The sequence below is a fragment of the Sturnira hondurensis genome, unplaced genomic scaffold (genome assembly GCF_014824575.4).
Source record: "Sturnira hondurensis isolate 20B ecotype Veracruz unplaced genomic scaffold, ASM1482457v3 Scaffold0021143, whole genome shotgun sequence".
NCBI lineage: Eukaryota > Metazoa > Chordata > Mammalia > Chiroptera > Phyllostomidae > Sturnira > Sturnira hondurensis.
Window position 1 is genome coordinate 19,917,099 of NW_028093774.1, and position 17,499 is coordinate 19,934,597.

Genomic DNA, 17,499 nt, shown 5'->3' on the forward strand with positions numbered 1-17,499 from the left:
AAGATAAGGCCGTGGGTAAGGACAGTAGGCGATAATTTCAATAGAATACTTTTAATAGAGAAAAAATAGAAATAGTTAAGAGCTGGGTAATGAAGAACACAGGAAAAGAGTAGAAACTACTGATTTAAAAAGTGTTCTGACAAAGGGAAAGAAAGTACTGCTGCTTGAAGGCTTATGTTTTTTTCTTTCCCAGGGGTAAGGGAGCCTTTGGAACTAAGGACTGGCAAGCAGGGCACAGTGGGGGGTCGCTGAGGGGGAGAATGGATGCATCCCACTTGAGATAGGACAAAGAATTTTGAAACTTGAATTCACATCAGTCAGGTCATTCATAACATCACAAACTCTTCAAAGGAAGATTTTGCAAAGCCACAGGCCTTAAATATAGTTGTTCCCTCCCTCCTCTGTCAAACACAGTAAAATTGGCTTAAGATGACAGATGTTGGGACCCTACTGATGTGCTTTCTGTGGGTTGTGTGATAAAGAATCTCCAACCCTAGCGGGGACCAAAGAGATAATTCTACAGCTACGTTCCTCACAAACAAGACCACTGCCACAATCCTCAGGGAATGGGGCAGGGGTTGCTCTCTAGATATATTTTCAAAATAAATGCACAGAGCCAGTATTAAGTTTTGCAGTGATGATCCTACATATTCTTGTAAAACCTCCATAGAAATCCTGTGTGGATTCCAAGCCAACAGCTGAGTGGTTATTCTCCTCTGAGTTATTTTTTTCTTCTTGAATTTGATGTTGGTTCATTGTCTTTTGGTGCCAATTTACTCCAGTATAAGGAAATAGACTCATAACTAGAGGGTTGAATTTCATAGTTCTACTCTGCTCTCTTTACTATAGGATGGTTTAAATTGTTATATTAAAACATTATTTTTTCACAGTGGAGCAGACAAACCGACTCTTGAAGAGGCAGTTTCAATTTTCCACTCGGAAAGAGCAGAGCTACATCTCCCACTGATGGCTGAAGGACTATTCACACAAGGTTTTATCTCTGGGTTGCGCTGGCTCCTTTAAATTCTCAAGTTGTTTTCTGGGATAGCCATTGTGTTTTATTATGAGCCTGGCACACTGTATGCCCCCACTACTTAATTGGACAAAGGATGCAGCCCTCTCAGACTTAAAGGTCCCTCTCTTTTTGGTGACAGATCCCTGTGGCTAAAAATGCCATGGAAGCGTGGTGGCTTCATCCCTAAGCACTGACCTGACTAAAGAAACTGAAGTTCCCTGTCATTCTGATCCAAAAGGAAAAGCCTTGCCAGAACATTAAATTCTAGGCATGTCCAGAGGACTGATACACAGTAAATATTATTACACAAGTCTGTTTCCAGCAATCTAAGAATTTTATAAAGTTACAACTAGTAAAGAAAAAATGTTAAAATGGAGAACGTTACGCTCTCAGAGGTCCTATGATAAAGTAGTGTCCAAAGCTTCCACAGAGCTAACGCCACACTTCAGGACAGAAAAATAAATGCCTTATGACTCAGGGAAACAACGCAAGAGCAAATAATGGACAATTAGAACATCTGAGTTCAAGTTCTGGTTTTACCACGTACAAGCTGCGGGACAACAGGCGGGTTATTTCCCCTTTCTAGGTCTTTGTTTTCTCACCTATAAAATGGGAATGGTAGTGCCTCCTTCACAGAGTTAATGAACCCTAAGTTTGCTTGAGAAAGGATTCTGTTATTCTTTTCCAGGGCTTTCCACAGGGCCTGACATCTAGTGAGCAATCAATTCACATTTTGGAATAATATGCACTGATGCCCTCAACACGCAGGATAACGAACACGGCTCGGGAATGAAGACTCGCTGCGTGTTAAAGTGAGACAAATCTGTGAACTAGACTATGAAATCATTTCTTTACCCGAAGACTATATTGTTCTTTACCCTCATAGAAAAAAGAAATGAAAAAAGGAAAGGAACAGGGGAAGTAAAAAGATCCCAACAAGAAGAGCCTCACCATCTGTTCATCTTCTTTGGCAGCCCAACTGGCACTGAATGTCTGACCTCCATTGTCTTTCATGAGGCGAGTCTGGACGTGCTGGAGATAGGCGGAGAATGCTATTCGGGCCTGCACTTTGCTGCGGAAACCCAAAACGACACACGGTTAGGAGAGCGGACGGCAAGCCTGCCGAACGCATACTTGCCTCTCTTGAGAGTGGCCTTTGAAGGTATTCCTATTAGGATGCTAAGAAAAATAAAGCCCCTCAAATACACAGTCACTGAGTACAGAAAGATTCCTTCTCAACAGTACATGAGATTTTGTTTTCTATTGAAGGAATCAGAAATGGAGAATCCTATTCACTTTCTCATCATTTCCACGGGAGGAACTCAAACAAAAACAGAAAAATTAGGTTTCCTACCCTTATATAGTTCTTTGAACTTTTTAAAAACCTTTCTTGGGGGAATGGGCAGGAAAAGTGTTGAATCTTCGCAAGAGCCTTTGTAATAATGTAGAGAAGTTCTTCTCCCTTGGAGGCCCTTAAGAACATACTTATCATTTAGTGCAAAAGTATGGCTTTGGCTACGGCAACTAGTATTTCTGTGTGCAAAGGCCTCCAAAGCAGGAAATAGATAAATCCTACAAAGGAACTTTTGAGACCAAGTTTTAAGGTCATGCTTTTCTCAACTACAGGACAGGAGTGGCTGAAGCCCAGAACAAATGAGTGAGGCCCAGCAGAGTTTGGCACAGGCAGGCTAGGACAAGCCCAGATGTTCACTGGGAAAAAGAAACCCTCACATACACTGAAAAGCACCTCGGCGACACCAGCGGAGAGCCCACCGGACTCCTGGCTGGCGGTCTGGGTAGGAGAGTAGGAAATGTGACGGGAAGAGTGTGGAAGGCGGGAGTGTCGGAGACACTGATGATCTGTGTGCGCTTCAGCTGCTGATTGTAGCAGCTCCGTTTTCTTTCGGGAGAGGTTCTGGTTACTTCAGCTGATCGGCCTTCTGACACTCTCGCCAAAATTACATCAGCGAAGATCGGGGCCCAACACAAACTTTGTTTACAACCCTCACACATGCAATTGCTGAATGCTGTCTGCCCACTGACCCTCCAAAGTTAGGACGAAGGGCCCCGTCCAGAATAAACCAGAAATCCCAGGAGGGTCCAGGTCTAGCTTCTATGTGTGTGTTGGAGGGACTGAGTGGAGGGGAGTCAGGTTGGGGAGCAGATCTGCTTTGGGGAGTTTAATACCTAAGATCCACAGAGCACACAATGTAAGTAAGGCTACATCTTTGTTATGAACAGGGACAGCCTATGGGAGGACAATGCGATGTTGAACAAATAAATTGACATTTCCAAAAGTTTCTCAACAAGGACAACAACTATACTCTTGTTCACCTGGAGACCATATGCCACCTTCCCTTCAACCATCCCATAAGCTCCACAACACATTCCTTTCAAGTCAAAATAAATGAAAAAGACTCTCAGTTTCGGTCAAGGAATTCACCTGCTATATAATGAGCTAGAAATGGCACGTGTCAGACCTCCCAATGCAGAATGCCCAGTCTCACTGACTAGCCCTTTAATGCTAAAACATGAAGGTCTTTGGACATGGGAATTATTGCTTGGAAGTTAAGATTTCAACCATTATTTTGCTGCAAATCACTGCCGATAATCAAATGAACAAATACTGAGTTTTTTGCCCTTGTTAAAGAGATCCCTGGGGTGTTAATCCTGAGTTTGTCCCTCAGGATTAGAAGGTATTAGAGACATTAGTCAGCTAGTCATTTGAAATAAACACTCCCCTACCCCCAAAAATGAAAGAATGAAAACCACAATGATTTACATCAAAAAAAATCCCCCCTATTTTTTAAAGAATAAAAGCTTATGTGGACCCTTAGTACACAAAATATACGACAAGAGGCCTGGGGCCAGGAGTCTTGAATCCTTGCCATGGACTTTCTCCAGAATCCCAGTAGCCACTGAGATGCCCCACAGAATGATGGGCAACTCCAAGGAATAGTCTGAAAACCACTAATTTATATTAACACACCCTGCAATTACAACAGTTTACTCACAGAAAGTGAGATCCATAAGATTTATGAAGAAATAATTTATATCCATGACAGCTAAGCAGAATGTTATTTCTGGAAAGGGCCTTAGAATATAGTCCAGTGGTTTTGAAAAGTTCTATTTCAACTCAGTGGAGTCTTTTTTCCCCCTCCAGAAAGCATCCCTTTGGAAAACACTGGTCTGATCCCGCTCTTTGGCCCCACAGAAACAGGAACTGAGATGGCCGAGAAGCTCCCTGAGTGGTCCAGGGTCATGGCCAGCTGGTCAGCACTAAAAAGCCAGGGCCCAGGTCTCCCAGCCAAATTCAGTGTGCGCTTCACTGAGAAAATCATTCTCATTCTCCACAGCACTGTTCCAAACCATAACTCTGTCCCCACTCCCCAAACTCCCCAAATACCACTCTCCACTGACCTCCACCTGAGAAAATCAAAGCTGTCACACACACACATACCCAAACTTCCTTTCCCTGTAACTTCGAACCACCGTCCTCATCCCACGGGGCTGGTTTTCTGACTTACAGAAAGAGACCCTCCACAAGCCTCTTTCCACCTGCCTTTAGGACGCCTCTCTATAGATACAGCCATTTCTGCATCTCTAACCCTCTTCCTATCAAATCCTTCCCCTGGTCTATAAATAAGCTCCAGAATCCCTACCTGTTTAAAAAAAAAAGTCTTTCTCTTGGCTTGCTCTGTTCTATGTATTCTCACCTTCCTTTCGCTGCCAAATCTGAAAAAGTTAGTTCACACTTACTTTCTTATTTCCGTGACTCACAACTTCTCTTCTATCCACTATGCCCACCCCTGGTCCTAATAAATGCAGGCCTCTCTTTCCACGCTGCGCCCTACGTGAGCTGAGGCACCTCTACAGCTGAGCCTCCTGCAGCTGCTACTGCACTACCCTTCCGGGTCTGACGCCCACCTCTCTGCTTCCTCTCGTCTTTTTACCCCGTTAAACACTGGTGCTCCCCAGGATTCAATTCTCTTCCTTCTTTCTTTGTCGATCCTTACTGAACTAAAGCGAAGTGAACGAGCACGCCCACTCTGAAGTTTTTAACTATCAACTACACAATCCTGTCCCCTCTGACCTTCGAAGCTCTATTTTCACCTGTCTCCTGAGAATCTTCATCCCAGAGCACTTTCACCTCACTAGGTCCCAAATGAGACAGTATTTCTATCATCAAGCTAACTCTTGAGNAAAGTTAGTTCACACTTACTTTCTTATTTCCGTGACTCACAACTTCTCTTCTATCCACTATGCCCACCCCTGGTCCTAATAAATGCAGGCCTCTCTTTCCACGCTGCGTCCTACGTGAGCTGAGGCACCTCTACAGCTGAGCCTCCTGCAGCTGTTACTGCACTACCCTTCCGGGTCTGACACCCACCTCTCTGCTTCCTCTCGTCTTTTTACCCCGTTAAACACTGGTGCTCCCCAGGATTCAATTCTCTTCCTTCTTTCCTTGTCGATCCTTACTGAACTAAAGCGAAGTGAACGAGCACACCCACTCTGAAGTTTTTAACTATCAACTACACAATCCTGTCCCCTCTGACCTTCGAAGCTCTATTTTCACCTGTCTCCTGCGAATCTTCATCCCAGAGCACTTTCACCTCATTAGGTCCCAAATGAGACAGTATTTCTATCATCAAGCTAACTCTTGAGCTTCTTACACTGAGTGAAGTTGCCAAATTTGGGAAAGTCTCTCTGGAGGTGTTACACCTACAGAGACCACGCCCTGACTACTTTTACTTGCTAATTGCACTACGTCCATCCCATTCCCCCCATTCCTACAGCCAAGACTCTGGTCAAAGACATCATCTTCCTGGCTCTGGACCACTGTAACGGCCCCTAAACTCACCTCTCCACTTCAGTTGTCCTCTTCCCAATCACTATCCCACGGTGCAATCAATTTCCTTTCAAAATCAAGATCTGACCACATCATTCATCTGCTTAAAAATTACCCATCCAGAAAATAAAAGTCCAGGCTCCCCTTAGAGCCCTTTATTAACAAATGACATCCAAGTTTTAGTCTCATTTCTTACCATACCTTCCCCTCCATGTAACTCTGCTACCCTGATCTATTTCTCAGACTTGTCAGGCTCGTTCCAGTTTCAGGGCTCTTATATTTGCTGTTCTGTCTGTAATATTCTGCCCCCTGATAATCATATGACTTACCTCCTCCTCATCATTCAGGACCCACCCTGAAGGTTACTTCTTCATGTCCAAACACCAATCTAAGAAACCATCTGCCCAATATTACATTTTAACACTGTGCCCTGATTTACTGTCTTCATAGACCTTGTTACGGCCTGAAATTTCCTTGCTCCTTCGTCTCCTGCCAGTCTTCCCCGCCAGAGTAAGCTCCATGAGTCTGTCTTGGTCCCCACTGTAGTACTGTACAGCCTAGCACAGTTCCTGGCACATAGCAGGTGCTCAATAAACACTTGACGAGGGACTGAATGAATGACTGCTATCACACCCCTGTGTCTGTTTCCTCTGCTAGCACCCCCACACTTAGCTGGTACCTCCCAAACCTCCTGAAATCCCGCTCGCCATTCAAACCCTGGTTCAAATACTGTCTCCTCCCTAACATCTCCCTGGCCTTCCCAAGCAAGACCAATCAGTCCTTTTGCTGTGTCCCAAGAGGACTTTGTCCACACTGGGGTCACAGCCACCATTCTTGAAGTGTCCCCATACTAAACTATGAGCTGCTTGAGCTCCTCGTCTCAGTGTCCCCGTGCTCTTGGTGACAGACACTAAACCCCAACAAATACTCCTCCAGCCAGTTAGACCTGGGTTTGTATCACAGCTCTATCCCTTGGACAAGTAAGTTCTCCAAGACTCAGCTTCCTTAATAAAAATACAAAATCACAGTCGTCACTTCACAGGACTGCTGTGAATAAGAAACAGAAAATGGCTGTAAAGCCACCAGCACAGTGGCTGGTGCACAGTACAAAGTAGCTATTACCAATTTTACTATTATAATTACAAAAGGTACATACCTAAGATTGCCATTATCTTGCAGAATCTGTATCAGGTTAAATTTTGGTTCTGGCTCCTGAGTCTCAATTTTGCAGCATTGTTCACCTTTATTAGTCCATTCGGGAACTTTCACGGCTTTTTTTTTGGGTGAATTTTCTACCATAATGGTCAATGAGGACATGTATTTGGCTTGATTTTCTCCAAGGGACCCTGCAAACTCCTCCTGGGAAGCTTCCTGTTCTTCATCTTCATTGTCCAAGGCAGCTTCTTCCTCCTCTTCACTGTCTGTCTCAGTTTTAACATTCATTTCAGCTGGTTGGGTAATCACTAAATGCGAAGAATCACTAATGTTGCTGAAAAAAGGATTAAATTTTCCTCTCTCCCAATACCTTCCTTTTATCTTTTTAATAAAAACCCATATCTAAACCAGACCACAACACCCAGAATTAGTGGCATACCCATGTCCGATCTTACATATTCCAAAGCCTAGTAACCATCTTCATTACAGGTGATGTTTCTCATCATAATACCAACGGCTCTCTCGCAACTTAAGGCAAAAAACATCTTAGTAACCTCTAGAATGTGCCAGAGGTTTTCAGAAGGGCGCTTTTCATGAAGGTACAGAGAGCAAGGGAATACCTCTACTGTGTTTATTCACTATCCTTCTCCTTCACTGCCCTGGAAGGTCTGTGAGAGCAAGGACTAAATATTTATTAACCAATGACACCCCAGTGACCAATGTAACTAATATAGGTGCTCAACTAATGAAGGGAGGAAGAAAAGAAAGGAGGTCAGTCAGGCAGCCAGTGACAAGCATATATGGGGGAATTTGGAAGAAAAAGAAATTCACCTTCACCTGTTGATGTTTAAAATATTTTCAACACCTACCAATGTCAAAGGGTAAAGTGGACTTAATATCTAATCATGAAAAATCTGAACAATGCGGCTCAAGATTCTATTAAATTCAGCCAACGCTATTTCTAAAGTATCAGGTATTATATGATGCTGAAATTCAAGCAAAAGCCACAATGTGTGTGCTTTGGATAGTCAATATAAATATTGTAGACTGAAAGGTTTAAAACTTACAATCCTTTTGACTTTCAGTTTCACAGGAAAAGGAATATACAGAAAAGCAAGGGCATGTGACCAGGGAGGTTCCGATCACTGAGAGTTAAGCTGGTGACTCAATCAGACGGCAGGGCCCAGACCCTGGCCCTTAGGGACAGCTCCCCGGCACGTACCTGGGTACTTTGGCCTCGCTGCCTTCCGCTTCCCATTCCGCCGCCTACGCTTTCGCACCTCCAAAGACAAGAGCTTCCTCTCATAAAGCGCAGCATGCAGCTTGGCTTTTGAATTTATACTCTCTACCTTCAGTTCCGGTGTTCCATCTGTAGTCGTTCTGTGGGGAAAAAACAACTCNGCATATATGGGGGAATTTGGAAGAAAAAGAAATTCACCTTCACCTGTTGATGTTTAAAATATTTTCAACACCTACCAATGTCAAAGGGTAAAGTGGACTTAATATCTAATCATGAAAAATCTGAACAATGCGGCTCAAGATTCTATTAAATTCAGCCAACGCTATTTCTAAAGTATCAGGCATTATATGATGCTGAAATTCAAGCAAAAGCCACAATGTGTGTGCTTTGGATAGTCAATATAAATATTGTAGAATGAAAGGTTTAAAACTTACAATCCTTTTGACTTTCAGTTTCACAGGAAAAGGAATATACAGAAAAGCAAGGGCATGTGACTAGGGAGGTTCCGATCACTGAGAGTTAAGCTGGTGACTCAATCAGACGGCAGGGCCCAGACCCTGGCCCTCAGGGACAGCTCCCCAGCACGTACCTGGGTACTTTGGCCTCGCTGCCTTCCGCTTCCCATTCCGCCGCCTACGCTTTCGCACCTCCAAAGACAAGAGCTTCCTCTCATAAAGCGCAGCGTGCAGCTTGGCTTTTGAATTTATACTCTCTACCTTCAGTTCCGGTGTTCCATCTGTAGTCGTTCTGTGGGGAAAAAACAACTCAGAAAGTCCTCCCCTGCGACACAGGGCGAAGCTCGGCAGAAATCTGTGATAACGACAGGCTGGGCCTGCGCAGTAGGTAATCGAGTGGATTCTACAGGGTTGGACAGATGAATCAAAATACTGGAATCTACATTAAAACTTCACTAATGGCCTGTCTGAATGGGTTCAATATTCTGAACAAAAATATATCTGAAGACAATGTTGAAGTATTTCTATGAATTCAGTAATACCGACTATTCACTGCAGAGATCACAAGGTGCTACCCAATACATTATGCCTTACGAGTGACTAGGTTCTCAGGCGAGGATGTGGCTAGAGGTGTTATTTTATTGCTATTCATTATACCTTAGAATTAATACAAATATTCTTTCAAAAGTATATTTAATGAACACAGCAGAGGTGGAGACCGGGGAGGAATGGCTGATAATCTGCGAATACCCAGCGCAGAGCTGACCGAGACTCACGGTGCAAGTGTCTTAGTAAAAAGTCACCATGACCTTGGGACGCACCGAGTCTCGACCATTGCAACATGAGGAACTCCTCCCTCAGAAGCTACTTAGTCACATGAACAGATGGGGAGAAGTGGCAGGGGCCCTTCAGGTGTTCAGTACAGGGCGGGACTCAGTCAGAGGTGCAGACGAGGACAGGTGGCAGAAGCAGGTCAAGGCCACATTCAATCGCCTCACGAATGGGAAATGGGATGGGGAGCGGGTGGCAGCAGCTACATGAGGCAGCAAAGTAAATTATGAACTACAGAAGTGACGGGTATCAGGTCCGATCCACACAGGACTGGAGAAGTACGAGGCAGCAGAGGTAACCGGTAACCAGAGAGAGAGTTCTTGGTTGTCGGGCCAGAAAAGAAGCTAGTGTCTGAAAGTAGACAGCTTTGAACTCTCCCTCTTGAACTTTCTAGAAATCAAGGTATATTCCCTTTGAGGTCAAAGAATCATCCTCATTTCTCTGGAAATTTTCAGTCTCCGAGTTCAATGAAAAGGTTGTGTCTTTAGGTCTATTTAGGACTTTTAGGGATAGCTGGGTGGGTGAACAGAATAGTACATAAATCTTTCGGAGGCGTTATCACCAGAGCAGGAGATTGGGTCCAGAACAGGGAAGATCCTGACACCAGGGGCAGAAACGGGAAGCAAATTAATGAACTTCAGAAATATTTCAAAATCAGCTTATGATAGTCCCCATAACTCAATTCTGCCCCACCTTCTCTCATATACACGTACAGAGTTGTGGAAATAGATCTTTTAGTCAATTAAGTAACCAGGAAAAGAAAACAAATCAGATATTTGAAAGTAATAACTAAGAAAGCTTCTAAAAAAACCTGAAGAGTCAGATAAACCCTAACTAGCACAAGGGAAGGAGGCAGGAAATGCTGGGGAAAACATGAATCTGATCCACAGAAGGGCAAGGCACATGCTTGTCTTGTTGATCACTGGGTACAAATATTTTCAAATCAATAAGCAGCTGAATTCCCTGCAAATATGTTGTAATGCCTTGTAGCTACATCCATCTCATTTTATTTTGCCAACTATCCTAAAAATATTTAAATGAACAGAATATTTAAATGATCAGAAAATGAACAGAAATGAACTCTCACACTCCCAAAGGAATCCACCGTTTGAAATTTCTCCACCGCATACTTAGGTGTGCCTGTTCTAGAACTTCTAGAAGTGAAATCATACAGTATGAACTCTTATGTGTACGTTTCCTTTCATACAGCACGGTTTTGGGATTCATCCATGTTGTAAGTAGCACTGTTGATCCTTTTTATTCCTGAGGATTAGTCTGTTGTATGAATAATCCATAGTTCTCCCACTCTCCCGTTGCTAGACATTAGCTTATTTCCAGTTTTGGAATATCACGAATGAAGTGGCCATAAACATTTCTGCGCAGTTATTTTGTGGTTATATTTTTCACTTCTCCTTGGTAAAGATCTCCAAATGAAATTTTCCAGGCTTTCTAACAGCCAGACTCTTTCTACAGTGCTCGTACCAGTTTGTATTGCCAATGATAATTTATGAGAGTTCCTTCCATTAGCTACACATCCTCACCATTTGACATTGTCAGTCACTCCTCCACCACCAGGCTTACTGAGGTGTAATGAACAAATAAACTAGTGAGATATTTAAAATGTACAAGGATGACCTGATACAATTTCACCCATTTCTGCTGGGTGTTTAGTGATACCTCAGGACTTAATTTGCAACTCTCTGGTAACGAATGTTGCTATTAAGCACACTCTCTCGGCACATGGGCTATTCACAGGTCTTCCTTTCCATGGCTGGCCTGGTCATTTTCTTAACAGTATCTTATGATAAACAAAAGTTTTTAATTTTTAGAAAATTGAGCTTATCCTTTATTTCCTTCTGATTATTACTTTTTGTGTCATGTCTAAAAACTTTAGCCAAGCCCAAAGTCACAGATATTTTCCTCTAGAAGTTTTAGAGTAAAAGCTTTTGTGTAGAGGGGGAAAGTCTTCAATATTTCACCATTCAGTAATGTTAGAAATAGTTTTTTCATAGAAAGCCTTTGTCAGATTAAAAGAGTTCCCTTCTGTTCCTGATTTGCTAAGAGTTTTTCTCACAAATGTACTCGATTTCATCAAATGAAATCTGATGAAATTCCCTTTCTGCAGCTATTAAAATGATCATCTGGGTTTTTTCCTTTATTTAGTATAATGCATTATATTGACTAATCAATCAAATGTCAAACTAACCTTGCATTACTAGGGAAAATCTCACTTTAGTCAAATGTATTATTATTTTTATATACTGGTGGATTCTACTTGCTAATATTCTTTTAAAAGATTCTGTGTCTATGTTCATGAAGATATTAGCCTGTGATTTTTTTGAAGTGCCTTTGCCAGATTTTGATGTCACAGTTGTGCTGGCATCATAAAACAAACTGGGAAGTGTCCCTTCCTGGACTTTTGAAGGAGTCTGTGTGAGACCGGTATTCTTCCTCAAATGTTTGATAGTTTAACTACAGCGAAACTACTGGGCCTGGAGTTTTCTGTGTAGGAAGGAAACTTTTAATTACAAAGTCAATATTCCAAATAGGTATAAGGTTATTCAAAATTTTTATTTTGGCTTACACCAGTTTTACTAAGTGTTCCCTCCCCAGAAGGAATTCAGACATTTCATTGAAGTTGCCAAAGCAGTGGAATAAGGTTGTTAATAATATTTCCTTTTTTGTATGTCTGTAGGATCTATAGTGATATCCCTTTTTCCTACCTCATATTGGTAATTACTGTTCCTTGTTTCTTTTCTAGATCAGTCTACATAAGAGTTGATCAATTCTGCTACCTTATCAATGAAAAGTTTTGGATTTTATTAATTGTATTTATTGTTGTTTTTTTACAAAAATTATTTGCTATCTGTCCTTTATTGTTTCCTTTTTTCTTCTTACTTTGGGTAACTCTTCTTTTTCCCAGTTTCATAGAATGGACATTAGATCAGTGATTTGGGCCTCTGTTTTCTAATATAAGCTTTTGAAGATACAAATTTCCCTTAAAACACTCCCTTAGCTGCATCCCGCACATTTTAATTTTATATTTTATTATCATTCAGCTCAAAATTTTTCTAATTTCCTTCATGGTTTCTTCCTTCTCCCATGGATTATGTAGAAATGTGTTGTTTAATTACTAAGTATTTGGAGAGTTTCTACTGTGTTGATTTCCAATTCCATGTGGTCAAGGAACACACACACATGCGACTTTAACCCTTCAGTGCATTGAGACTGGTTTCACGCCCTGGCATGCGGTCTGTCGCTCCCTCCCACTTGCTCAGACCTCTGCACCACCCAAAGAACCCTACTGTGGCCATATAAAGTGAGTGGCAGGAAATGAACAAGAGACAGAACTCACTGATCTCTAAATATTCTTATTGTTTAATATTTTACCTTTTTTCTTGTTTTGTTTTTTCTAATTTCCAAATTAACAGCAAATGCTCTAGAAAGCACATTCCTTGACTAGAAACGGGAGAAAACTTACAAAGTGTGACTTTCATTTAGGAAACAAGCTTGATTTCTCTCAGTTTTTTTTTTAGTGGCAATCATTAGTTTTTATTTTTTAAAGAAAACATAGATTTATGCTTCAACGAATCTGGATGAAGCACAAAGTTTTCAAATGTAGAACAAAGAGCCAGATGTTCTCATTCTGCCTTTTAAAGAGACACAAAATGAAGGGATGGATGCAGTGTCTCCAATCAGAGGGTGCGTGTTAAGGGTTAGGAGTTTTTGCTATGGTTGGAGTTTTCAGCAGTGTAAGGCCACCCCAGGCCTCCTTCTGAGACCTTTCTCTGCTCTGCCAAACATGAACAGCCACAGGGACTTTGCATACTTTTAGTTCTGTGACAAATTGGAAGCGGTTCTATTCAATCCCATAAGGCACAGAGACCAAGGTATGTCAAAGCCAAAATAACCTCTTATTTGAATCTAACATGAGTATACTTGAACTCTCATTAATACTCTCATTAATACTCTCATTAATACATTAATACTGGTCTCTTTCATTGCCAAATATATGAATACTATTGTTATCAGTTGAAATGGTAAGTACATAAATCCCAAACTTCATTTGTGAAGAGTTGCCACAGAATAGTGTTTCAATAGAAAACATTTTTATGTTACAATTCAGGCTGAGCCACACTGAAAATAGTTATATGAAGCATCATGCCTAGTCTGTGCATGGTCACATATTATGCACACGTAAGAAATTGCTCAACTTTTAAAAGTCAGTTACCGTGTTCTTCCTGTCAATAAGCTTCTTCTTGGGTTTCCCCTACAGAAGCAGAAAGGACAAGTGGGTTAGAGCACTGTGCAGATATTCTTTCCCGAGTTCACACACGCATGCGCGCACACACACCTGAAACGTGTACCGTAGAGATTCAGTGTGGAATTATGCCACCGAAGGCATCTTGGGGGAGAAGCAGAGAGACAAACTGAGAACGAGCTGAGAAAACAGATAGAGTACCCTGAGCTTGAGGGAGGATCAGTAAAACATAAAAGGGATAGAATCAATGAATTTTAGAGAAAAACCCTAACAATTGCTTGCTTGTGTACATCTAATCACAAATCAGGTCACATTATTCTTCACAACAGTCATGTGAAGGTTATGATCAGCCCCATTCATAAAGAGACATTTTGTGACAAGCCCAAGGTCGGAGCTTTATAGGTTTAAATGTGAACCCAGGGCTCAGGTCTCACACTCCAGCGCTCTTTATACTTTCACTGAACTGTGTGAGGAGGAGAAACCAACTGCAGTTCTCAGGAGTTCAAAAGTTGCTCCTGAGAAACAGACTTCCCACAAGTGACGCTCCCCATCACTCTAACCACAGGAAGTGAATGCCATTCATGTTTAAATTGGTTTCTGTCTTTCTTTAAAAATATTTTCTCCTCATTCAATTGCCTTTCACCTAACACTCTTTTCAAAATTTCCCCAGTGTTACTTGTACACATTTGTAAATGTGTTCATTTAGTTCAGCACAATCTTACCTGGGTGCAAGCTGATGTATCCCACACCACTGACAAGACCCCCAACAGTTCCATCGCCATAAGGATCCCCCATGTTACCCTTTTGTGACAACACACCTCTTACCTGGCCCCACCCCCCACTCCCTGTAATCTGCTCTCCATTCTAAAAGTGTACTATTTCAGTATGTTACATTAATGAAACCGCACAGCATGTAACCTTTGGTATTGGGTGTTTTTTTTTAAAGACACAGATGCAATCAATACCAAGATGTACTATCTATAAGAAAATCAAGTGAAAGTTTGTCTTCACCAAAATGTTTCATCTTTCCCTTCTCATGTCTTACTATTCATGCTAATGTCCTGATATTGTCACATTGTCACCAAGAGTCTTAAGATGCTTTTAACTTTCATCAGATAATGGTTTTCCCCACTAATCTGCAAGCATGGCTTCATATTAGCGTCCCCTAGGCAGCTTTTTTAGTAAGCACTAATGCTTCAGTCCGGGGTGGGGCCAGGAGACAGACATGGTGTACAAGGCCTCCAGACGGTAGAGCACAGCGTCCTGCAATGAAGTATGGGAAACACTGAGGCCAGGGCAGGGGTAGGTGAAGGAGTGAAGGAGTGAAGGAGTGAAGGAGTGAAGGAGGGCAGGAAAGTCGGACAAAATTAACCTAAAAAAATGAGTAAAGAAGTAGTTTGAAAGAAATTCTGACAAGAATACAATGGAGTGTGCAGGAGGGAAAAACCTCAATTCAGGCTGAAGAGAACAGACTTACTGGAAGATGCCAGGGCACCTGCGATACGCAATTTCAATTTTTCCACTTTTCCGATGCCTGTTTTTTGTGTGTGCCTACCATGTGGTAGATTGCTGATACTGACAAAAATGAACTTACCAAAATACTCACTCTTGTAAGTCAACGCGTGAGGTAGACTGCCCAGAAAACAGACAATTATTACAGACCATGGGGATCTAAACCAGACTGAGGGATAAAAAGGGCTGGGAGAACCTCCTCCTGGTCAGGGTAAGAGGATGCAGGACACACCTAGGGAAAAAATTTAGAGATGGGTGTATCGGCAGTAGCAGCACCGGCTGTGCCAGAGACCAGATCAGTGGGAAGAAGTGGCGGGCAGCCCAGGCTTGGCCCGTGCACCTCACGTGGCGCCAGTTGTGAGCGACTCCTTTGAAGGAAGGCTAACGTTCTGCCCAGGAAGTCAGGTAGTGAGACTGCCTCTTATCAACTTCATCCAAGCACATGGCTCTTCCTTTCTGAATGCCTACACAAACGCTCCAATCTGTTGCCCATCACGTGCAGCAATGTGGAGTGGCCTCTTCACTCACTTGACAGAATCCTGGAATAACTTTAAGGCCCTAACTCTAAATTATACCACATGAATGGTTATCATGGAGAAGCACAGCTACTGAACACCAAAATTTGGAAAACCAGACTGTACTTCAGGGCATCATTCCATTAGGTTACATCACAGGTGCTTGCCTAACCCAAAGCTTACAAAAACGAGCTCCTCGGAAATGTCCAAGACAGCTTCCTGAACAATTATGCCAACTAGAGAGGACTTAAACATCGACTGAGAAAAAGTAGTAGTAAGCACTGCTGCCTAACTTACCAGGTAGTTAGATAAAATAGAACAAAGATTTAGAAAAACTGAATTGACTGAATCATCTAACTCTTAAATCAGCTAATAAAAATATACCTAGTTTACAATGGATAAGAAATTTGTATCACTATTAGCTTAGAAAGCTTATCAGGGGTGTCAAACTCATTTTCACCAGGGGCTACATCAGCCTTGAGGTTGCCTTCAAAGGGCTGAATGTAATGTCAACTTCTTAACAGTTGAAGAGTAGTTACATTTACACAGTCCTAAAATTACACTGGGCCCTTTGAAGGCAACCTCAAGGCTGATGTGGCCCCTAGTGAGAATGAGTTTGACACCCCTGGTTTAGATCATAAACTTGTTCTTATAATGAGAAAGACATAGATAGCAACATAAATTTCAAAAACATAAGGTACACATGGGAGGTAGAATTTTAAAAATATAAACATTTAGTGAGCCCTGGCTGGTGTGGCTCAGTGGACTGAGTGCCAGCCTATGAACCAGAAGGTCGCCAGTTCAATTCCCAGTCCAGACACATGCCTGGGTTGCAGGCCAGGTCCCCAGTTGGGGGCATACGAGAGGCAACTACACACTGATGTTTTTATCCCTTTCTCCCTCCATTTACCTCTCTCTAAAAGTAAATAAATAAAATCTAAAAATTTTTGGAAAAAAGATGTAGTGACAAGAGAAATACTCTGTTAACAAAAAAAAAGGTCAAAATGCTAGAAAGTTAAGAGGTGATAGGAATTCAAAACATCTTTAATTTTACTAAATACCTTGCTATGAGAAAAAGTAACCTTTCTAATCTTAGTTTTAAAGAACACATAAGTGAATATTTTATTCTTGCTATTTTTTCCTGGTTTTTGAATTTGCAATGCTAATTTGCAGAGCTCAATTAACTTTCCTGGTAAGATCTAATTCCATTAGTATGAATGGTTACATGACTGAGTCTAAAACTTGTATTTCATACCCAATCTCAGAGAAAAGTTTTCAGCAAATATCAAGTGTCACATTTGCTCTAAGGTTTTTGCAGATATTTCTTCTGGTTAACAAAGATTTCTTTTACTTTGCAATAGTTTTCCCATGAATGGGTATTATATCTCTTTTATTTTGTTAATAAGGTGAAATATATTGATTCAATTTCAAATGTTAAACCGAATTTTCCTTTCTAGAAGAAACCCCTTGTCAAGTTAAAAAAATCGATTTGCATTTTAAAAAAAGAATGGAAGGGTGGACTGAAGGTCATCCTAAGGGACAGGCGTGTGTAAGGACAAACAGGCACCGAAGAGCAAGCAGATGTGGTCAGGTTGGCCCTGGGCTGCGTGGGGAAATGGAGATTAGGCTAAAAACACAGTCAAGAGTAGATAGATCATGAGGGCTT

General features: G+C 41.8%; 1 protein-coding gene across 7 annotated transcripts in view; it reads right to left on the reverse strand.

Moving 5' to 3' along the window:
• The window catches only part of TTLL5 (tubulin tyrosine ligase like 5), a 255,466-nt gene that overhangs the window by 160,199 nt on the left and 77,768 nt on the right, over positions 1–17,499 (reverse strand). For 6 of the 7 annotated variants that reach the window (XM_037031347.1, XM_037031345.1, XM_037031344.1 and 3 more), the window contains exons 19-22: positions 13,777–13,815; positions 8,849–9,006; positions 7,021–7,327; positions 1,967–2,087 (exon numbers count right to left, since the gene is read on the reverse strand). In XM_037031347.1, coding sequence (XP_036887242.1) covers positions 1,967–2,087; positions 7,021–7,327; positions 8,849–9,006; positions 13,777–13,815 — 625 coding nt within the window. The remainder of the gene's footprint in view (positions 1–1,966; positions 2,088–7,020; positions 7,328–8,848; positions 9,007–13,776; positions 13,816–17,499) is intronic. The other variant, XM_037031350.1, reaches the window with a different exon arrangement.